Source organism: Apostichopus japonicus, chromosome 16 (genome assembly GCF_037975245.1).
Source record: "Apostichopus japonicus isolate 1M-3 chromosome 16, ASM3797524v1, whole genome shotgun sequence".
In the NCBI taxonomy this organism is placed as follows: Eukaryota; Metazoa; Echinodermata; class Holothuroidea; order Aspidochirotida; family Stichopodidae; genus Apostichopus; species Apostichopus japonicus.
This window is the reverse complement of record NC_092576.1, coordinates 10,659,163-10,683,953: the sequence shown is the minus strand read 5'-3', so window position 1 is coordinate 10,683,953 and position 24,791 is coordinate 10,659,163. Positions and strand designations below refer to the sequence as shown.

Here is a 24,791-nt window from a genome sequence, read left to right as displayed (position 1 = left end):
TCTTATTTCAAGTCCCGACTCGATTAGAGAGACCAATATAATGCAACGAGCGGTACCATGTTTCAATTGTTTTTTCTCTGAAACAGTTCGCGATTGCATTGACAAAAGTGTAGTACAGTCCGTCCTGTGGAGGGCAGGTAGACACACCGTTAAATATGCTACTAGTGGAATAAATTGACGAGGGATTGCGGTGCGTAAAAGGATCACAACATCTGTCTACTTCCGCTATAACATGATAAGGACACGGGGAGGGAGATGGGAACGTATAGTATATTGGACCATTGGAAAACTTTTAAGTAATGTTCACCCTTTATTATCAATGTAAAGAGAATGAGTGGTCTCTAACTAAGCCGATAATAAACATGTCTAACTCGTAAATGAGTCTGTCTGGCTATCTTTGCAAATAAGCCTAAGCAGCATCCCCATGCGATGGACACACGATAGGAGGGGGAGGGCAGGAATGAATATGTGCCTTTCTTCTTCTGACGGTGTATCCTTGCTCCTCTCAGATGTTCAAAAGGAATCGAACCAGTTTTAATAAATCCAGATTTTCCTGGGTTAGAAATTGACTTTCGTGCTCCTAAATTCGTCAAATGTTACAGAATTTGATATAGTTGTATGGTATAACACAATAATTGCAGCACTCTCTTTCATGATACAAAAATTGTATCCCACATCATGGACAGTGTTTTATTAAAAGTTCAATCTTTAGTGCAAAACAAAAACCTTCAGTGACGTGTTTATCAGGCAGCGTGCACCCAAACCATGGGTAGGCCTAGTATTAGAAAATATACAATTTCAGAAAGCAGCCCATATTAAAAGCTTTCTCAGAATGTCCGAGAAAAAAACAGCTTTCACTTATAGCTTACCTGTGGTTTAATTAATGGCAAATCTGTAAACAGTCTCTGTTCTATAGACGTCACTGTACTGTGTAGTAAAGTTACAACTTACAGCAGTCGGAGGCAGGATGGAACTGATCAACTTCGTGTTATGCTGAACTAACACTGAATGAATGACTAGCGTATATATGTGTAGTATCTGTTCCCTTTCGAGGGGAATGGTGACGCGCACCTGACGATGATCACACAGTCTCGATGCAAGGGGACTGGGATTGACAGCGGACCAGTCGTTCGGTATTATCGTTTTCGTGCCCAGGTTCTTTCCAGGGCGACTTTTTCTTAAAAAAAAAGTATATATAAGCTGTGTGTTCTACGAAACACATATAATAGAATTTAGTTGTCTTTTTGAAACACAAGCACACATCATTTATTGTTACAAATGGGCTGTGTTCGTGGCCATACAATCCTTCTCAAACTCCTGTTTCCACCCGTGTCGTGTTCGGATGTCCTCCTATGAGCGGATTCCATAGAATGATGAGATTCATGAGAATGTCAATTAATCGAACCGTATTATGTATGTAAGTATGCCTGGTGAGGGGTATGAGAGCGAGAGAGGGTCAAGGAGGTACAATTCCGGGCCTGAGGTCAATTAGGGGGAACGAGGAATACGGGAAAAAGAATGATGTATATCATTTTCATATTGTAAAACATAATTGTCGCTGATGCCGAACCTTCGACGCCCATGAATGCAAGATATGGCCAGCTATATGGTACATATACTTGTCATGGAAATGTGTATCTAGCTCTGTAACAGGTACGTGTGACAGTTTGAGCTGCCCGATCAATAACTCTTGTAGATATCTTTCGGGTTTTTTCCATGAATACTACAACTGCTGAAAACTCTTGAAAGAAATATGCATATAGCTAGCAATTCACGTCACCAACAATCGTGGGCCAAGAAAAAAAAAGGCTGTTATCAAAAACAATGTTAGAGAAAAGTACAGTAAAGGCGACATTTTGACGTCACATTACTGTAGCACGCCGTTTGTGCATTATGGTAGTTTTTGGTTGCTAAAATAACGCTGACATTCATCAATTAACATTAACATTATATATATATATATATATATATATATATATATAGCAGATAATCTCCTTTTGACACGGTAAAACGAAATGCCTCCCGTTACCCCTACTTAGGACTGCCTCTCAGATTCTCCGACTCCCTGAACTCGCTCTCGGGTCGAAATCCCGGTCCCAAAATTGCCATATCCAACAATACTGCCAAACTCTGGCGTATACGTACTCCAAGGATTCAGCGCTCCTTGAGTCACAACTGAGGTAAAAAAGCTTACCCCTTACAGAGCAGGCCTACGTAGGGCAGTATACTACTCTTTACAAATACGTGTTGACGCATCGACGTTTCAATTCGGAGTGCCCAAACATGCACGTGTTTCTCCTTCTTCTATGAGGGCGCCAGTTTCTGCAAGGGGAGACTTCCAGGAAATCACGGTAGCGCGGGGTCGTGACCCAGATAGATAGGAAGGCGGGAAGCCGCATAGGAAACCCGGGATAGGTAGCCGCGCTCGCCAATCAAAACATCTCTACTAAAAAATAAAGTCGAGTCAAACAGGATATCGGCACAGAAACAAAATATATCTGAACATATGTAAGTCAAAATCAGATGTTTTATTACGGCTCTACATATGTAAACTCGTTTGCTACAAGTGTATGTGCTCAATCTTTAATTATCATATTTTATTATTGTACAACTCATTGATATAGTTAGTGTTTCCTCAATTATAGTTAGTGGTAGTAGCAAGTTGAGTCTCGTCTATCCGACATGCTCAGTGATTAACCTCCGCCACGTATCACGATCTTGCGCAAGGTTGATTGCTTCCTCGAAGTTGTTAATGTTAAAGAGGTTATGAAATGGAAAAAACAAAAATTTATCATCGTATTCTATACAATCGTAGCTTTCAAATGATACCAAATTTGCGTCAACTGTAGCTAGCATCCCCGAGAAATAAACAATAAAAAATTCGAGGGTTAATACAAATTTCCCCAAATTGTTGTATATATGGTAATGAGACGTGTCGTCAGTCGAGGAACCCAGCTCACTTCCGGGACGCTATGTTTACATCAAGTGCATAAACGTCTAGTTAACAACATAACACTTTTGCAGTGCTCTGCACACTGTAGTAATTGAGATTTGGAATTTTGTTTTTAAGTAAATTTATCTCGTAAGTGCTAGTTATGCCGAACCGATGTGTAGTTGGAGGTTGCTCCAACACAAGTAAAGACGGAGTTCACCTGCACGCATTTCCAAAAGACGAGAGAAATCGAAGAATTTGGACACGATTCGTTCAAAACACTCGGTCCGATTTTAAACACGCAACACAAACATCTGTTATATGCAGTGGCCATTTCACGGAGGATTGCTACGACCCATCATTCCAAATTAAGGAAAGCCTCGGAATTAAATGCAAAAGAACCATATTGCCTGGAAAATATCCCACAATCAAGGTTGCATCTAGTGGAGCGAAGACAAGAATAACGTAGGCAAAATAGTGGACCAGCCTAACGTTACGGGTCCTAGTACTAGTAGTACTACTGGATCAACGTCTGGGCAGAAACGGACTCTAGGATCGAGGATCAAATCAACTCCTCAGGATGAGCCAGGACTGACAAAACGTCAAAGATTTAGCTCAGAGAGGCGGTCACAGAAGAATGTGAGTATAATCAACAGTTCAAACTGTTATCAAAGTGATCCAATATGGCCAAGCCTCCAATATAGACTAGGCTAGCCTAATCCTATCCAGAACTTAGGCTTGGCTGTATTGGTTGAGGCAATGTAACGTTACTCTTACTACTTGGTGTGCCTACATTGCTGGTGCAAGTGCTGTGTAGCCAAGCCGTACTTAGCATTGCATAATGCACGCAAATACTAGGCGAAGTAAGAGACCATCATGAGGAGTGTTTCACCATCTGACTTGAGTAGGCCTTTAGAAGCTAGGGTTATTAGGCGGTAAATTATATCATGAAATATAAAGTATGTCACTCACCTCAAACACTAAAGTCCTGTTTGCGCTAGGTCGCCGTCTCGTACAAACCCTACAGACAGGCTCCAATGAAAAATTCAAACACAAATCCCAATATGGAAATCCTAATCCATAAATACAATTTTATTCGCCCGGAAGCGGGGGCAACACATATCCGATGTTAAATGGAATAAAAATAGGGAAAAACAATAAAGGTTTTCCCGTTCAAGCGTAAATACGTCGTAAAATTTGTAATCGTTGTCGAGTCGTTGAATATCGTAATCCAAGTCGTAGTGAAAGATATCGCTAATCGTTCATCAGAATAAAACAGAGCATAGACTAAGCCTATGATAAATCAATATATTGATAAAATCGATGGATTGCTTAATGCGATACGTGTCAAGCCTAGGTGCGGTAGGCTACTAACTGCAACCAACGTAACATGTTTTGAACCTTTCCGCCGCAATGGCGAAGAAAATCAAAACAAAACCTATGGCGGAAAGGCAAGGCGGTATGTACATGTGGCAGAATGGCATTAGATCCGTAGTAGGAAGATCACATGTATCATTACATTATGTTCAATTTTTTGTCTTTCATCTGATAGATGGTTGAAGAAATAGTGGCAGCATATGACAGGGAAAATGAAGTCTGTCAGACACCAGATGAACTGAAATCTGAAGTAACTTTAGAAGAGGTGAGTTCTACATAAACAAAATTATGCCTGAGAGGTTGATCCTTCTATAAATGCTAACTTTGTTACATCCTATTTGTATAATTACTGTCATTAGTGCAACTTTTTTCGAGTTTTGTATGTGTTTTTGTTTTTTCATACACGTGCTCTCATCTGATGTATTTTTGATAAAAAGTATTGGTTCTAATGCAGTACCATGGTTTCATTTCCTAATTTGAATTTTATTCACATGTGATAGGGCATGATTAGTTATGAGAAAGAGCTTATTCTAATGAATTCTACTGTGCCAGTGACACTCTGAGATGTGTCTTGCCTAAACTGAGTATGGGATAACTAATGTTGCCAGCCCTATCAGTTACAAGGGTATTACTGTGTATTATAACACCATATTTGTGGTTTAAAAACCATTCAGTGTTAATACATGTTTAGTTCATTGAGCCAAAACAGTATAGTCGGTGGTTTGTGCCAGGTAGTACGTACAGTATTAATGCAAAATTACACTTTTGATTGATCAATGCTGTACTGTACATCCTCCTCCCACACAATAGGTGGAGTCGTCCTCATCTACAAAGTCAGCACAGACTATCTTGACAGTTTTTCCAGAAAAGGCAAAGAAGAGGTCAAGAAGAAGACAATGCTACCCAACAGGCTTACCAAAAGGTAGTATATGAAAATGTACCCTCATAGATTGATAAACACTTGTTTCTCAACAACCAGCACAGTTTGACTTTTTATAGCAAAGGGAATGTGGTTGCACACTCAGTCTTTTGTCTTGCATATCTTGAATATTAAGTGTATATAATTTCCTTTTTAATGGCCAAGTAGTCTTACTGTGTTGGCTTCAAAAGCCAAGACTAGCAATTGAGTAGATACTTGACTGCTAATGATTCACCAATTCTGATCGAAAACACAAATTAAGTAAATAGCAGAGGGGTAATGCAAAAAGTTGCATATTAGATTGTTTATGGCATTTTACTTATTCAGTTTCTGCAGTGGTATAAAAAAATTATTGTAATTATCAGGTAACGCTTGCTTGAAGGTTAGGTCATTTGTGTTAATAAAGCAAATTAAACTTGTTTCATTCACTCAATTTTTGTATGTGACAATCAAAACAGGCAAGCCAATATTACAGTATAAACAACAGACATTTTTTCAGTTGTTATGGACAGCATTCAAATACACATGCATCAGGCATACAAAGATGGGTTTTGTGATTTTAACAATCATTTTGTTTTACTTTGTGGAAGTTTGTAGGGAAATGGTGCTTTAATTAAAGTTGTTCACACAAAAGTTTCACTCTAATTGTACTCTAACTTTCAGAAACTCAAACTGATTTTGAGGAAAGCCGTGCAGTATTATTAAGAGAAGCAGAGGTACAATGTTCTCTGTTGCCTTCACCTGAAGAGGACATACTTGCACCTAAGCCAGTGGAAGATGATACAGTAGAGCTGGTTAATGAGGAATCTGATGGTGAAAAGGAAGATTATATACAAGATAGATATGAAGGCGGGAAGCCGCATAGGAAACCCGGGATAGGTAGCCGCGCTCGCCAATCAAAACATCTCTACTAAAAAATAAAGTCGAGTCAAATAGAACATCGGCACAGAAACGAACAAAATAAATCTGAACATCAGTAAGTCAAAATCAGGTGTTTTATAACGGCTCTACATATTTAAACTCGTTTGCTACAAGTATATGTGCTCAATCTTTAATTATCAATTTGTATTATTGTACAACTCCGTCGTTGATATAGTTAGTGTTTCCTCAATGATAGTTGGTAGTAGTAGTAAGTTGAGTCTTGTCTATCCGACATGATTAACCTCTCTTAAAGCAACCTTTGCTGGAGCGTCCTCCTGGAGTCTTGCTACATGACCGAAAAGTCTCAAGCTTCTATGTGCAACTATGTATGACCAAGGTGTTGGTTGGTTTCATTGTAGAACTCATTGTTTGATAAACAATTGTTATTGGTCCATCTAATGTTGAGAAAATTACGAAGTATTCTCCTTTGAAAAGTGTCAATTTTGCGATCAAGATTCTTTGTTGTGCCCCACAGTTCTCAATTGTACAAAAAATACTCTTTAATAAAGCCTCCAAAATCCTAAGCTTAATGTTTCGGCTTATGATTATGCTTTTGAAAATACTTGACAGTGTGTTGAGAGCACCGTTGGTTATACCAACTCTTCGGTTAATATCTTCTTCGGTCCCCAGCAAGCTTTCAACATATTTACACTTCTTCCAACTTTCATTTCCTTTTCTTGTGATTGAAAATTTCTCAGTTTTTGTGCAGTTGATTTTCAGATTCCTTCCTGCCAGTTTATCAGAGACTCGCTTTTCGATATCTTGCAGTATATGCTGACAAGTTGATGCCCAAGAGATATCATCAGCGTATTGGTGGTCTACTGTGAAAAACATAATTAGTGGTGGTTGTGCTGTAATCATGATCAGCTAACTGAGATGACAGGATAACTGCATCGATATCATTGTCATCTGATTTCAAAGAGTTGGCTAGATAACTTATAAAAATAGTGCGCTTGCACTGTCTCCTTATGGTGAACCAATGTTAGTGTTAAAAGGAAGTCCGAGCTTGCCCTCTAGCTTGACGGCGTAGGAGACGTTATCGATTAGCAGTGATATCAGGTGTTGTACATTTTTTTCTAAACCGGTTCTAATATCTAATTTATTTCAAATATTTCAGAGGTTCTATCCCCTCGGTTAATAAATCGACAGGAACTATAATATCTATAGTCGCCCTTATTGCTGTAACCGATTCTAATTGACCTTATTACTCATCTTGTCCTCTTCCTTGTTTGATGCGAGTCCCTTCACTGGTGCTACAACCATTGTCATAGTTTTATTTGAATTATACAAACAATAGTTCATTTTAACACTTTAAGGTAGCTAATTGTTACTACGGGCTACTTTAGTTTTGCATTCATATCAACGTCTTTTTCTCTCATGTTGTTATATGACATGGTGAAAGAGAGGGAGACAAAGATATTTTATAAGGCATCGAGTTTCCACGAAGATGGAAACTGTAACATAATTAAGGAAACAACGCCAAACACTGTTGCTTCCCCGAGTTAATATGACCGAGTGTACTGATAATGACAATATAAGATTACATTTCCAGCAACGTATATACATCTAATTGCTTTGTGTATGGCTCCCCCTATGTTTAATCTCATTATCGTTTGGACGATACAGGTTGTAATGCAGTTTGTATTTGGGTCTCTTAAATCCCCGTGCGATCTTGGGTTCAGTACCCGAGTACAAGAGAGTTTAGACTGCGAAGGTGTTCTCGAGAAGGAGATTCGGTACAATTTTCATTCATGTGCTCATATTGAGTCAGCTAGATTGTCAATTCACCGATGAGGGGACATGTGCATTGTATATATGACAAATTTGTCCGAACTACATAAAATTGGGACAGTTTCTAATTTGAAATTCATGATGATGAAATTCAGAGAATGTCGAAAACAGATATCCTACAATAACATCCCCTTAAAGTAGAGCACTCTGCAGAAATTTACATTAATTTCTTAAATCTAAATGATATGCAATTTCTGAACAGGAAAATTGCACTCATTGTCAATTGAAAGAAATGATTATATCTCATGTACTTCATATTTTTTACCTCAAGAGTCACAAGAGTTTCAACTACTATATTTGTGGTTATTTGAATATTTACAAATATAAAACTAGGAAGAACATGGGTATATTTCTTTCAATCTTTCTATTGAACAAAAACAATTAACTTTGGGTTCATATCAGTAAGCTTATTGTTACATGTGTGTGGTATACCACACACATTTTTACTATAGTGATCATTCCGACCTGTGCAGATATATGTACATGATCATTGCTTGCCTTCAATTTGGTGAATAAACACATTGAAAACATGCTACCGTATTAGCACACTCCATATTGGGCTAACCTTCCATTGTCATGGTTAAATCATAAAATATTGCAATTTTTGTCATACTAGTATCTGCCCCGTAATAGTTCACTCGAGACTCATATATAGTGTATTAAAGGTGTTGAAAAATGTTGACGTGGACACACATTTCTTGAGTCATTAATAAGCTTATCAAATGAGCAAGGAACTTTTCCCCATAAATGAAAATAGTCCAGGAGAATAAATTTGGGTTAGAATTTTACCAGAGCTAAACGTAAGCCTAGCTTAGGCCGAAATAGTCTTAGATTAGAACTAATAACTGAACATCTGTTTTCTATCTTGATCCTGGATTGGTAGCCATAACTAAATAAATCAGTGTAAAATCAGCTTGCAGTATAGTTTAGGATCTGTATTAATGTCTATGCTTAAGGAGTTGAAAATAGTGGTTAGTCTACCCTGCTAGTTTTCTAATTTTGAATTGTTTTTCTAAACTTGTATCTTATGCGATATGGGTCTATCCTAGGTATTCCGCTAGGTGAACGTTACTAATTGTCAATAATGTATATGAAGAAGTCTCTATCGTTGTAGCGAACATTGTTATGTACTTGGTTAACGGCGGGGCCTTCCAATCATAAGGTCCCCGGTTCGAGTCACTCCAACATTAATGTATGTCGTCCAGTTACAGATTCATTATTTAAGATATCTCATATTCAATTCGAGATATCCAAAATTGAATTCGAGCTATCAAGAAAAGAATCGAGATATCCAAAATAAATTCGAGATATCAAGAAAAATTAGAGATATCCAAACTTGAATTAGAGATATCCAAGCTCGAATTGGCGATATCAAGAATTCGAATTAGAGATATCCAAAATTGAATAAGGATATCGGGATTACAGTATAAAATATCAAAAAATTGAATAGAGATATCCAAAATTTAATAAGAGATATCGGGACTAAAATTAGAGATATCAAAAATTGAATTAGAGATATCGGGAATAGAATTAGAGACATCAAGAATTCGAATTGTTGCGCTAATACATGGCAGGAAAACGAGGCGTATAAATATTTCATGATTTGAAAGATGAAATGTTCCATTCAACGAGGCTGCGCCTCGTTGAACGGAACAAATTTCATCTTTGAACGAATGAAATATTAGCACTATTGCACCAATGGAAACCATTCATTATTTGTTTTATACAACACCTTCACATTTGGATATAATTGAATGTAAAATGCACTCATGCAACAGATTGTTTTGAACAGACAGGTTTTTTTTGCTCTCTGACCATTGAAAAAAAGTGTTATTAAAAAAAGTATAACACATGGTTCTATTTCATAGAGTGCAATAGAGCGGATTTTGCATGCCATCGACGAGCAATTGACCAATCAAATGGCCGGAATATAATTAGGTGTTGTATAATACTGGATTGGTCTAGGGTACTAATACTACACTTCAGGTTAGTCCTAATGGGTAACGTTAGCTCTGGTAATATTGATAGTAATTCGATTCAATTCTACTTACGTACCAACCGACTGCGTTTGGCAGACTGGCAATGTAGCGGGACTTTCATCAGTGCTTCCATAAATCATAACTCCATTCTTTAAATGGACCAAGCAATTTCTCAGATTTTATAAGGTTTCAGTTTTTTTGAAACTCAATAGGTCAAAAAGGCACATGAAAAGTGTTTTAAAGGGCATATTATTAAATTCTAGAGCAGCAGTGGCGGGCTTAGGAGCGTGTTATGATTGCGCATAACATGACAGTGTGAGCTACACATAAACTACCGATGGGCCAAGCATATAAATAAATAGTTTTCTTGCGCTGAATGAATTAGCAAACTTTCTTAAATTTCGTTCATATCCGTCACAGTTCTAGAATTGTAGTTCATGTATTTCCTTTGATTTCCAATAAGGTTACCGGAATTTCACTTATATCAAGAATTGAAACATACCCTCACTTATCGACTTTCCTTACAATCAGAAACTTTCATTGAGAGTGGAAGTACTGCTAAGACTACTTATTCACATTCATGCATTTAAGAGGAAGTCACGTGTACCGGAAAGTGAATTTTGGATATCTCTAATTCGAACTCTTGGTATCTCGTATTAAATTTCTGATATCTCACATATGATTAGCTTAATGATATCTGGAAATGAATAAGAGATATCTTAAAGTGAATTAGAGATATAATATAATGAATTAGAGATATCGGTAATTGTTGAATACTAGCGTTCCATACGCGATCTCTTGTGTTTACATCCTTACAGGGTCATGTACTAGACTCAGACATAGGCCTACCTACCGGGTACACATTCCATTCCAGTGGAGTGGGGGTGGGGGAGGAGGGGGAGGTTGAATGTGAATTTTTGGGGATGGGGGAGGCGACGAGCAGTGGAAGATGTGACTTTGATTTGAAGAGGTAACAAAGTTACAGTATCTTAAAACTTTGATTCTCTGCAGCATGCAAATAAATAACGCAAATTACTTTATTTACATGTTTTTACATCTTTTTGTTAACAAATATTGGAACAAAACGTTCCGTCGTAAACATAAGATCGAAGTATTTCTATATACAATGCTGGATACGTTATGATCAGGATAGTACTGTGAAATAGATGTTTGCTACATTAAATTACAGGAATTTGATCCAATGTGATCTCAGATATGTGATGTCATTACGCCAGATCTCCCCACAAAGGTAAATCTTCAAATTATTTGTTTTTTGCTTCGTTATGAAATGTGATGCATTCGAAATGTTTGCTTACTCTTTGGTTATTATTAACTGTTAACAGGGCGGCAAAAATAACTACCGGTTCATTGATGTAACCCGGACCAAATTGAGACACGCGGGAGCAATTGATGTCTCGCGAGAAACTAGCAACTTTTTAAATACCACTGGAAATCGGCCAAGTTGAACGGGGAGTACAGTTCTCGGGTCTGTCAGCCGGTAACCTTAGCTAATCCTACTAGCCTGATTGTTCCAGTACTCTATTAATTCAATTCATTTTATTTTGTTCAAAGAATAATTATCCAATAAACAAAAATAAATAACAAATAAAAACATAGACTTTCTAAACTAATTTGCGATTCCCAGATATATTGAACTTTTTAATAACAGTTTGATCAATCTTAACTAAAGTTGTGATTGATACTACGACGAGAAAGTTGTTCTAACCAAATATTGATGAACATGATTGATTAAATTTCAAATATCTCACAGTACAAAAAAGTGCTGTTCAAGATGAACTGTTTTATTTTAAGTGTCAAGTATAGTACAAGGGCATGTTATGACAGACGAAATGAAAAGAATAGAACAAATGGATGATTTAGTACTGACACACATGATTGGTAGATACAGTACATATGATGTTTCCAAACACATTGCTGATAACAGCAACAAGAAAATGTAAAAATGAGAGAAGAAATAAACAGGGAAAAAGGGTAAAATAAATCAAAAAAGTTTCATAATGTAAGTTTGGTTTAAAGAAAAGGAAAACTGTTAAAACATTTTGTGTATAAAAAATGCTATGAGGATGTGGTTTTCATTCACGAATCCAGAAAAGTTGCAGGATACATAGAATAAAGTTAAATTTGGAGAACGCAAAACAGAAAAAAAATATAGGCAATATCTGAAGTACAATATGACCTCAGATAGTGTCTGAGAGGTACATTGGACCGTGACGGTTGTAAGAATGGAAAATTAAAAGATCATTTTGTCGGCATACTTAGCGATTATTAGTTATATGCATGGTTCACTATTACTGGCTACGGGACAGTAGATATAATTATACCACAAATAATAAGAAAACCATATAGATAGGGATTTTATTTTGTAAAAGCATATCTTAATATCATTGAATTTAAAGCGGTACTGACTGACGGCCAAATGCTAAAATGGAAAAAAATATATAAAATCAATCAGGCAAGTCTTCGGGTTAATTTTATTTTATTAATGTACAACTGTGTGCGAACATTAGGAGACCCGTTTAATTGTAGGTTTAGACAAAAGAAGAAATGTTACCATTTCTTATTTTAAATACTATACATTTTTAATATAAAATAGACATGCGGCGCTAAGAATTCAAACCTTATGCGACCGTCAATTACCATTAACGTTGTTTTTACATCTTTACCGAGAAACACATGAGCTAAAGCCTGCAGGAATTGAATTATGTTTACAAGTTCGTGGGGAATGTAACATGGTTAACAGTAACTTGTGGTTAATTTGACTTACTTTGAAATGTTGATCTTCGACAACGGTTATACGGAATGAGAGAATCAAATTATGTTGCGTTTTTTATTTGTCGAATGAATGAAATGATATAAGCACATTAAGCAAAATAAACACTTTTAAACATTTTATGAAACTTTAGTCAACTCAAATGCTTAATAAAATTGTACACATAATTCATTGATGTGTTAAACGGAAGAGGCGTTATGAGAGAGTCGCTGAGCGGAAATGACGTAGGTATATCACGCACAACAAATAAGGAGATTTCTAGCGTTACATTATGGTGATGTAACCAGTAGCTTTCTTGATAAACGTTATACCACTTTTGATGAACGTTTATCTCAACACTGTCTGCTATAATCGAACGTTATTGTTCTAGTGGTTTAACCTAAGATGTCTTCTGTAACCTAAATCAGATTTCAGAACTGAAATGTACGTACTGTTGCATTAGCAAAAGTAACATATCCAGTATGCTGACATCGAGCGACACTAAGAGGAACATCCATCTCATTAGATGATGTTCCTTCATCACACACTTTGACAAACTCTCCAGTCTTCTTATAGTTTATAACCTTCCACTTTTTCTCTACTCCCTCACCGATGTACACTACCAGCCAATCACCACCAGTCCAGATGATATCGATAGGTAACATACCAGACATAGCTGACGGAAGCCTTAAAGTGCCACACTGCTTGACTGTACCATCAGCATCTATCAGTATGACGTCATCAAGACTTCGACCAATGATAGCAAATAAATTACGACAGTAATCAACTCTGTATATAGCATTAGAGCGTACAAAGTCTCGTGTATCTATTTCTCTTATAGCAGATCCGGAAATATTGTACTCTCGAATAGAATGGTCACAGCTGGTAGAGATGATAAACTCATCGTTAGGATCATTTGGATTGTGTGCAGCAATACTGGTAATCCAGGAACCTTCAGGTACCTCATCAATCACCAAGGATGAGACTGATTCTACAAAATCATACAGAGAACCATTGTCGTGAGGATGTGCAATGAAGGCAGTATTACCTACAGCAAATAATGAGTGTGATTTGCCATCATAATACATATCTACATTCGACATAACAACAGGATCATCGTGATTATCAATCTTCTGCAGACGTCTCCAGTATTCCTTACTGGAATCTTTAGGATCAACACAAATAAGAACAGCGCCCCCACTCATTTGTCTTGCATCTAATATATGTAATACTTGATCACTACATAACATTACACTTCCTATCAGCGTACTGACTGTAATGCTACAGAATGCTCCATCATTGGGTATCTTCCTGTACAAGAGATCAACAGTTTTCAGCATCTCCTTCTGTTTCTCTAATTTAACTTTAATTTCCGCCGTCTTCTTCGTGCTCTTGTTTATCTTTTGGATTTCATCAAGAGCGTTCTCGAGTGAAATTTTGTGACATTCAGTAATCATTGCGAGTTCGTTTTCTAAAATTTGAGATTCCTTTTTCTCTTCAGAGATATGCTTTATGTAAGCTAGTTCCTTCGCATCTAATACTTCTATTTGTAATCGCTTCATATTTTCAACTTTTCTAATCATAGTCAAATAATCCTTTTGAACTTCATTACGAGATTTTTCACAACAACGCGCCAAGTGCTCCTTCTTTTCTTCCCGAAGCTGCTCTGTCGAGGCGATCCCTGTTTTCAACGTTTCTAGTTCGTTCATAAGCTTTTCACGGCGCTGACATATTTCATTGGACATTTTGTCGAGACTAATGACGTCACAACCGGCATCTCGATTATGTGGGGAAAGGACACATTCTGGACAGATTTTTGAGTCACATGACACACAAAAATACTTCAATGGTAGGTCTTCATGGATGAAACAATTCTCTTGTGCCTTGACGTGACCTGAACAAAAATATAATACATAGTTTTATTTATCTCTTTTATTTCAGAATTTTAAGGAAATTTAATCTCAAAGACGACCATGATAAGTCAACCATTCTTCTCTACCCTAGCCTAAAGAAATAATCCATATTATTGTTTAATGATGTCGTCACCAGATATTGTCTACTCTCATTCTCTTACACGTGTTAACTAATCAATTCTTGCAGTGACAGGAAGGATCAGGAGGTGGAATACGGGAACGATGGATTGGAATGTATCAGATGCAATGCATATAATCCCCCTTCTTATGTATAAGTAAATTACGTCATGAAAACAACCGGATAATACCATGACATTTCTGCTTGATAATCAATGACTCATTTCGTTACGAATAAATCGCTTAGGAAACTAAAGTTTTCACAGTGTTCGTATCGTGATGCCGGTACAACGTAGATGTTATACATCATTTTAGTACAAAGATATCTATCTTATTGATTGAATACCATCCGCAATATACCGAGACAATTGGCGTTGGAGAAACCCGTAGTTTATAGTTCCAGGTATAGGCAGATTTTGTAAGTGTTTATTTACTACCACTGGAAGTGTTATAGCCAAATGAGGAATAATTTCAATGACGAAAGGTACATTGGTCCTAGTCATTTCAAGTGGGATTGGGGGCGGGAAGAGGGGGGGGGGGGGAGGGAGGTGAGTTAGTCATATAATGGAGGGGGAAGTTTCCAAAGAAAGTGAAAGATAAGGATAACCTCGTTCTCTCAGTACCGCGTGGTAGATTATTCGTGTTCAGGTTTCCCGGTTATTTACGTTATAATTTAATTTGTGCAAATGAATGTACCGTAACATATCACTGGTCGGTATTTGTATTCAGAAATGTTAATGTATTTTTACTCAGGCAGATTACTGTAAGTCACACATTCCTCTACCCCCTCAACCCGCCCTCGATTATTTTTTTCCCAAACTGAACTGAAACTGATATTATTTCCTTGATTCTGATTGGCTCTCAGCGAGCCAATAGGTTTCCGTACGTGTAGGTTATAAGGCTATATACAACTAGTTAAGAAGTCAAAAGACACAGACATATCGTCAATTGCCTTTTTTTGTGTACACTCACTGGCTGGCACAGTCGCTCGCCGTCTTCATGGCCACTGCATATTCGACTAGGCCTAATATGATTCATTGACTGAATACATTTTTAACTCATGATTATAAAACTAACACCGAATGTACACAAACACCTCGTTCATATGTACATCCGCTACATGTATACAATTTCACTGAAATGCACTGTGTTTTCTTGTGTTGTACACTATACACAGTACAATAGGCTACATTAAATTTGTTGTGTAGAGCGGAGTCAATCGAGTAAACAAACGATCGAGGACTGCCTATAATGGGCGCAGTAGTTGGGAATAGTTGCTTCATTGTGTTAAGAACACTATATACTTTCGTTCATATATACCTACCAACAGTTTTGAAAAGTTGTTATTATGAATATGTTGAATTTGTTCGTGTTGATCATACTGATATCGACATAGTATGGAGGGATCCATGTTGAATCCTAAAGTATATCACGTGCTCGCTGAGACCCAATTAGAATCGAGGAAATAATTTCAGTGTCAGTTCAGTTTGGGAAAACAATATTCGCCCCCCCCCCCCCGCCCCACACCTCAACCTGATGTTTTAACAACAATTCTAACAGTGTTTACTCTCATTCTGTAACATGCGTTGACAATAAATTTCCTGCATTACATTGTAACCTATAGTATTCAGAGAGGAGAGATGCTGGAACGATAAATTAAAATTATCAGTGGCAGTGCATAACCTGCCCCACCTGCCCACCTGCCCACCTCCCAAACACACCCCTTGCGTAATATATATATATATATATATATATATATATATATATATATATATATATATATATATATATATATATATAAATAAATATATATATATAAATATATAAAAATATATTTTTATATATATATATATATAAATATATATATATATATATATATATATAATATAATATAGGAATTCTCAAACTTTAGTGAATGTTTCTTTTCCTATTGTGTGTTCAAAACATTCATATTTGGGGAGGGGGTATGGCACGGTACCCCTTCTCCCCTCTGACTTGTATCCTGGACGGACCATCCTCACATAGTACACCATTGAGACATGGTAAGTTGAACAGGTTAAATCAGTAGCCAGGCTTGTCAAAATCATGTTAGTTTGTACCTTTATCGACGTGATAGTTACATGTCAAGTTCGGACTTTCACAATTCACCGTTTTGTCAGACGTTTTCCGTCATATTGGGTAGCTAATGCAGGTCCCGCTCATCTTTACTTCTCAAGTTAGGGCACGGCATTGAACTTAAAGCACTCTACCTGTCCCTACAGTTGAACAGCGATGTGCGCGGCATTTTTTTGACCCGTCACTTCTCGTGTATACGTGGACTTTCTGTCGTGACAATCTTCTCTAGTTTAACTTCCCGACTTTTTATAGACATTAACGATTTTGCTAGCAATGTACCGGTTTCTGGCGATTGTCATTCTCGCATACGACACAAAGTGTCGAGTCTTGTGGCCGTTGCTCGCGCAGTAAATTTGTATACTGTGGTGTGTGGTCTCATCATCATCATCTTCATCGTCATCGTCATCGTCATCGCCATCGTCATCGTCAACATCGTCCTCATCGTCCTCATCGTCCTCATCGTCCTCGTCGTCCTCATCGTCCTCACCGTCGTCATCGTCCTCATCGTCGTCATCATCGTAACCATCGTCACCATCGTCATCATCGTCATCATCATCACCATCACCATCACCATCACCATCATCATCGTCATCGTCATCACCATCACCATCACCATCACCATCACCACCACCATCACCACCCCCACCACCATCATCATCATCATCATCATCATCATCATCATCATCATCATCATCATCATCATCATCATCATCATCATCATCATCATCATCATCATCATCATCATCATCATCACCATCATCAAATCAAATTTACTCAAAGGTGGTGGCTTCCTCCCCACAACAATTGTCACGAGTATTTTGTGCATCAATCTTATTATTTGAATTCGTACAGACGATAAGGCATATACGACGTCATGAAAAGTAATATCAATACAGGTGACAATAAAACTGATCTTTTCTGGCACTTAAAATGGGAGTAAATTTCGTTTTCAATCTCATTTATGTCAAGAAGTCCTGCTACGCGCCTGCTTTAAAAAAAATACTTAGTAGTCTACCTGTTAGGTGCGTCTCTCTGTAATTCTTCAACAGATTTGAAGCCTCCACGAGCCGAAGCTCGTCCAACCAATCGATAAGTACGTTAACCTTTTGTTCGTTGAGTAGGCCATGACCCTGCAAATCAGCGAATAATTCTCTAGCGTTGGTGATTCTCTCTCTCCTTGCAGGACTTATATCTTCACATAGGAAAGCCAAATCCTGAACATTTTTCTCCGTCAAGACATCGGATACTTTCAGAAGAGTGAGCCTGAACGGCGACGTAGAACTTAATGACGTCATATCGACGAAATGTTATCCCTATTACTGCAAATAAAGAAAGCAATTCACTGATGAGTTGCGTGACAAATGAAATTTTACCCTCCCAAAAGTCATCAAAAATTACAAATATTTCCTATCAATGTCAAATATTTTAAATAAGCAGTTCATTTGATTGATGAAGTTAACTTTTCTCGTGCCTTTTCCGCACTTTTTGTTTGTTTACTTGCCGTTATATTACTGTTAAAACAAGGTTAAGGCAGTTACTATGTGTGCATAACATAGTTGTTAGAAGTATCAATAGTTAACTAACATAGCTCAAAATTATGTGTTCTCTGATTAAAGAACAGCAATCTCCAGGCATGAACTCATAGGAGGTTTAATCGGGCAACGTTTCAAACTGTTATCAATTCCAAACCATTACTTGTTAACACAGAAGAGAGCCTCCATTTAATGCAAGGAAGGGTTAAGAATGTTTGAATATTAAAGCTGTTATTAGATTGTTTAATGTTATGGCGTCACAGACAACCGTTGCGAGCCGGAAATGCGCATACAAGACTCCCTATAAAAATTTAAAAAATGGATAACATGCAGTATTGTGTTAATGATTGTATCGGCAAACACCAGTTTCCTGACAAATTCGACGAGTCCGAATTAGGGAAAAGGTCGCTTTCGCTATTTTGTTATGTGAATACAATACTAGTCTCTGACTGTCTTTATTCTTCGTGCACAGTTTCAATGTTACATAATTATTAGAACGAGATACAATTCCAACCAAAAGATATGAAACAAAACTAAAAATGTGTCAAAAGAACCGCGGATGACTTAAATATAAAGTTATATAGTAATATTGGCGAACTGTCATGAACAATAGATTTGGTCCAAATATGGATCAAATCGCTGCTCTATTTAACTGTTCAACAAAATGAACCGTTCATAAATCAATATCATGGTTATTCTTTAATATAACATTACAGCTCAAAATGTCACCTTACTTTAATGATTATTTACAATAAAGTTGATAAAAATGATAAAATAAAGTTGTACTGAAGCGCTATATATATATATATACTTATGTATGTATATATCGGTCTGTATTGTATCGGTGTATATATATATATATATATATATATATATATATATATATATAGATATATATATATATGATATTATGAATACTAGGTGGTGCGAAATAGTAATCATTAACTAATATAACAAAGCATCATTGTTTTTCATGTCAGTGAAGTTGTTATATTCACTGGTTTTGTAGCATATTAACGTATATATATGCTTTGCTGTATCCTTTTCTTCAAATGGTCTTATATATGAAAACACGTCGGAAACGGAACTCAGTTAAACGGTAACTACAAATATGTCTTCAACAAATAATGCGATTATTATGGCATGCAGAGATAACCCATCGTATTTTTAGGACTGATATTTGTTTTGTTTTTCAGCCAAACTAGGCAGATTTGTCCGTTAGTTAAATACTGGTTTTAGAAGTGTATACCGAGGACGTGTCTCTATACATATCACAACCTCAATAAAGAAAATTATAAATAGTTGAAGATGAAGAAAAACAATTCGCTATTGCATTTTTAGAGCTTGTTTTTACATTGATCCTCGGCGCTATATTTTGCATCACAGTTAAGTAAATGTAAGATCCAATTTAACAGTCAGACTGTAGGCTAAGCCACTAGGTGAGTACACAAAGTTCTAAAGTTGAGAAGAACAGTTATATTTACTATAGTAGCAAAGTAAAATGAAATCTCGTATTCATTAGAACAAAAAAAAAAAAGCAAATAGACTTACCTATATCACATGCCCGTGTGTCCTTACCCCTACTAGTTCTACCGTCATCCATGAGAGGAGTGGTTGCTTGTATTTGTATTCTTATGTTTAATTGTATATATAGTTTTTAAATTGCCTCACGATTAGTAGGATTCACGTGGAAATCAGTATTGCATTTACCACCTTAAGCAGTTCACAGACTTGCTACCTTTCGTGTTACGGATGTCATACTATAATGTATACTTATACAAATATTTTTTTCAAGACAAAGGCCGAGTGGGTTGGGACTCGCATTCAATCCGTTAAGTCATTCAAAATGCATCGTTAAGTCGTTGACATGGCCTTATGTATCTTTACAGTTCAAACAGGCATGATTCATAATCAAGAATGCACCACATATATAAAAGGCCTAAACACTTACTTTAATCTTTCGTTTTATTTTAGAATGATCTTACCGTACTATTGATTAGTTTTCCACCTGTTTTATGTATTCATGAATACGTGTATGCTGATACAATGGACTTAGCCTAATATATAGCTAATTAACCTAGCAGAATTGGGTCAATACAAAACGCTGAACGAAATAAATGAAATCTGAATGGAGTTAACATTGACAATGTCATATGACTGAATAGCTTTGTTGTTTGTACTGAACTTGGTATTAAAAATGCACGCCATTATACTGGATGCTAAAATGGTCCTTTATATTTTGCTAAATTGTACAATATGTAAATAGTGCAACAATTACCTTTTCAGAAATGGAACTTGACAGTTTGAAAGTTGACAGTGTAGTAGTTTGACCCAAAGAAATGTAAAATACAAGGAATGTACACTGTATACCATTACCATTTATGTGGTGGAGTGGAGTCCTCGGAAATATCCGTCGAGTCAGATTGACGTTTGTCGGGAAAAACCCATCAAGAGTGATGTTCAATCCAAGCTGTGGGGTATACTTTCATGATGGAAGGAATATTATATCTATGTTATAACATGAACCCTAGTGATGATGTGATTATGCAAACAAAATGTGATCTATAAGATCGGTAAATCGTATGCCAATAACCTTTCCTGATCTGAGTTTTTATTCAGAGTCATTGAGTCTATCATTTTGTTAACTCTCATCGAACAACATAACCTGTATTGATTTTGTGTGACCTTCCAAAGATCTACGGTAAAATCCTGTTTATGCGAACTGTCCGGGACAGAGAAACAATAACGTTTGGATATAAGAATATTTGCAACACCATACATGAAGCTTTTCCGCAGCAGATTCTGGTCAAATCTACCACACTGGTCAGGTTGAGCTGCACAGAGTGTATTTTCTAACAGTCATTGGCGCTTTGGTTTGGATTAATTGATAAACACTCTCTTTATATCAGTACGTCAGATAATGTAGCTGGAAATGGATGTTTGATGTCTACAGATGCTTCGTTGTCCAGTTCGAAGCAAGACAAAATGTTGTTATATGTAACTGTCGGCTTCTTTCAAAGTTTCGACTTCTACTTATAGTTGTGAACTTGTCCTATGTTATTTTATGAAAATATGTATGATGATACCATAGATAAGCTTAATATATAGCTTATTTACACAGCATAACTTGGTAACATGAAGAATCATAAATTACGCATTTTATAGGAATTGAGTCATTCATAAAACTCCAATTGTTGTTAAAGCTCAAACATCTAAATTCTTCAGCAAGGTTAAGGTATCGGGTAAATTCGCGATGTTAACAACTTCCTTTCTTCGCTTATTGATTCAAAATTGTCTATGAATTTGTTCGCCGTAGTGTCAGTATGTAAGGCTAGACAGTATTTTGGTATTCCGTTTAAAAAACATTAACCATCTTTACTGACTACAACCGGTAAATAGTTTACCTACGATGATGGTAAATTTCCAACTGGAAGTTGCCTTTATTCCACCATTTTGTGCTCAACAGTGAGATGGTACATACATTGTTTATATGCAATTGAAGCAAAGCAACTTCTTAAGAATGTGTCTGTATGAAGAAAATGTCATAGTGGGAGGAATTCGAATAGAATGCAAAGAAAAAGTGTACTTTTTGTTGGGGGGGGGGGGCAGGGGTTGGGGAGTTGAGTGCGTGTTCCGTGAAAGACATTTTTATGAACTGTTTGTTAATTAGAAGATAATGAAATGCAAGTGAAATGAAAGTGTTTTTGTTTCCTTTTTTTCGGGGGGGGGGGGGAGGGGTTCACGGTGGGGTTGAGCGGGTGTTTTCATTAACTGTTTGTTAATTAGAAGATGATGGCTGACTTCAAACATTTCTCAACAATCCGTGGGGCCGACACGGTTTCGTAATATATATCAATCACATGTAAAAGGCAAATGTGAAAGTAGTTTATTTATTTCAATACGTGAAATGAAAGTTCACAAATATACAGTTTGATCCTTTTATCGTTACTTAACGCTATTGAAATATAACCAGATAAACAAAAAAAGACGTCCGGGTATGATAATAAAAAACATTGAAAGGAATGAACGAAATCTGTATGATGTTAACATTGTCTGCCTAATGTAACTGACTGGCTCGGCTGTTTGTGCTACCTTATTTGTTTTGTTTTATACTGCACGCCATTACCAGATATTAAAATAGTCTTTAGTACTTCGCTTATATATATTACTCTAATGTTACATAATTGTTACATAAATGTTTACTTAATAGTAATTTGTCAAAATAAAATAAAACTGTTTGCACACTGCTTATTCACTGGAGAGCCTGTGTAATAGAATGTGTAAAAGTAAGTTGGCCTGACGTTTCGATCCTAGCAGGACCCCCCTCCCCCATCACTCCTCTTCTCACAGCTCTCTTCCACCTTTTTTTTCTCCACACCTTTCTGTCTTTATCCTTCTCCAGTTTATTCCCTACCCCCTTCCTTTAATCCCCACCCCCTCTGTCCCTCTACTGTTTATCTCCTACCTCTCCTCTTCCCCTGTTGATTTCTTCTCTCCATCCCTGGTCTACTAATCTCCTTACATCTATCTCTTTGTGTTCACCATGCTCATTAACCTGTCTGTAATCTGTGTGTTTATTTCCCTTCTGTTACTGTTACTTGTCATTCAGCCTTTGAAGAAGATCCTGCTAGGATCGAAACGTCAGGCCAACTAACTTTTACACATAGTAATTTGTGTTACACTAACATTTTCGAGAAGGAAACTTCAACACAAACCACTCAAACAAAGCGAAAGAAATAAAAATGGAGACAAAATTGTCCATTTTATGTAACTGAGTGGCTATTTTGTTTGTGCTATTTGATATTTGCACTGCACGCCATTACCAAATGTTATTTCGCAAATGTACATTATTTTAATTTTACGAAGTAAATTGTGCTACACTAACATTATCAAGAACGAAACTTCAAATAAGCAATTCGGTAGTTGAGCCCAATGGAACGAAGACCACAAACAATTTATACTCTATATACTGCCGATAGTTTTAAGACAAGGCAACCGCCATGAGAACAAACGTTTAGCCTGTATGTCTGTATGTGTTTAACTAGCTATAGGCAGAACGGTATCAAAGTCCACTCTTATAAGAAATACAACATTATCTTATTTACTATAGGGAAGAATCAACTCTTTTACCAATCGTTCCTTAAATATAATATTCGTTTTTTGCAACGTCATGAAGTAGTTAGCATTTAAGGCTTGATATTACAATGGTTGACGTGATTGGACAGTTGTATGAGCTTTTGAACGTTATGTGAATGTTTACAACTAGATATCGATTTCACGGACAATTGAAACGGTTGTACAACTTGATAATCTATTCTGCAATGTTATATATCACAAAATGCCGCTCTTACCTTTAATGTGTTCCAGTCGATAAGTTAAACGACCACTCATATATGATTATAATCTGTGTCGAATTAACGTAAACTCAGGCAGTTAGTAGATAGCAGTATACCATTAGCGCATGGTAAGGGTGTGTCAGTACTAGTACAACTTACAGTGCATTACTTGGTTTGGCATACTGTGAAACGCAAACACACCAACCCATAGACGTGTATACGACTAAGGAATTAATATATGTGTGGATAACCGTGAAAACCCGTCGGAAGTCGTTGCGTTATTAACCTCTCATGTGACCAGGTCATATAGGCTACATATCATTGTTCCTGTATGTTATGTTGCCAGTCAGTGTTCAAAATTCAATGTATATATATATATATATATATATATATATATATATATATATATATATATATATATATATATATATATATATATATATATATATATATTTATAGGGGTGTTGTTTGATTGGTTCATGGTCACCCACATCAACGTCATGATCAGCAGCATTGGTCCTACTAGGAAAATAGGGAAAAATATCTTCCCTCTCGTGAATTAATTGCTTTAATTCACACTGCACATTTTCTGAAAGATGACCTAATTTTTCTTAATCTGGCGTCTTGACAATGTAGTCAACCTCACCCACTTTTGACTCTACTGTATAAGGCCCATGGTATCTGGCCTGAAGTAGGTGTCCAGGTATTGGAAACAAGACCAGTACTTTGTCTCCTGGATTAAATATTCTACTTTTGGCATCCTAATCATACCACCTTTTCATTTTGCTTTGGGCCTCTTTTAGATGATTCCTAGCAATTTTATTTGATCTAATAAGCCTTTACTTGAATTTGGAAACATAATCCAAAAGGTTTGTATCAATTTCATCATTCAGACATTTTTCTTTCAGAAGCTTTAAGGGACCTCGAACTGTACGCCCAAATGCTAGCTCAATGGGACTGAAGCCTAATGTTTCCTGAACTGCTTCCCTTGCAGAAAACAATAACAGGTGAACATCCTCATTCCAATCCTTTTCAAAATCGAAACAGTAAGTCCTAAATATATTCTTTAGAGTCTGATTGAATCTCTCT

General features: G+C 36.6%; 2 protein-coding genes and 1 long non-coding RNA gene across 6 annotated transcripts in view; 1 reads left to right on the top strand and 2 right to left on the bottom strand.

Moving 5' to 3' along the window:
- LOC139983824 (uncharacterized) overlaps positions 1-24,791 on the top strand; it is a 113,905-nt gene that overhangs the window by 62,159 nt on the left and 26,955 nt on the right. The window lies entirely within an intron of this gene.
- LOC139983819 (4-galactosyl-N-acetylglucosaminide 3-alpha-L-fucosyltransferase 9-like) overlaps positions 1-24,791 on the bottom strand; it is a 53,857-nt gene that overhangs the window by 9,216 nt on the left and 19,850 nt on the right. Inside the window, exon 1 of one of the 2 annotated variants that reach the window (XR_011798831.1) lies at positions 870-1,120. The exons of the other annotated variant lie outside the window; for it this stretch is intronic. The gene's annotated coding sequence lies outside the window, so the exon portion shown is untranslated. Of the gene's footprint in view, positions 1-869; positions 1,121-24,791 lie in introns of those variants that run through there. 2 annotated transcript variants of the gene reach the window in all.
- Positions 11,550-23,915, bottom strand: LOC139983818 (uncharacterized). 3 transcript variants are annotated; one of them, XM_071997628.1, is made up of 4 exons: positions 23,718-23,915; positions 20,743-20,836; positions 17,850-18,153; positions 11,550-14,583 (listed from the first exon to the last, which is right to left on the bottom strand). In XM_071997628.1, exons 3-4 carry the CDS (start codon positions 18,127-18,129, stop codon positions 13,121-13,123), a joined length of 1,743 nt encoding a protein of 580 aa, XP_071853729.1. In that variant the 5' UTR covers positions 18,130-18,153; positions 20,743-20,836; positions 23,718-23,915; the 3' UTR covers positions 11,550-13,120. The 3 variants fall into 3 exon arrangements, with proteins under 3 accessions (XP_071853729.1, XP_071853728.1, XP_071853730.1); XM_071997627.1 differs by lacking the exon at positions 20,743-20,836; XM_071997629.1 differs by lacking the exons at positions 17,850-18,153; positions 20,743-20,836 and having other exon boundaries at positions 11,551-14,583.

What these genes read in the sequence shown, in the direction of transcription:
- LOC139983818 (XM_071997628.1), bottom strand. Translation starts at nt 18,129, where the DNA reads ATGACGTCATTAAGTTCTACGTCGCCGTTCAGGCTCACTCTTCTGAAA. An exon ending in CAGAGAGACGCACCTAACAG is followed by an intron (nt 14,584 to 17,849) that starts GTAGACTACTAA and finishes ATTTTTGTTCAG; the next exon opens with GTCACGTCAAGGCACAAGAG.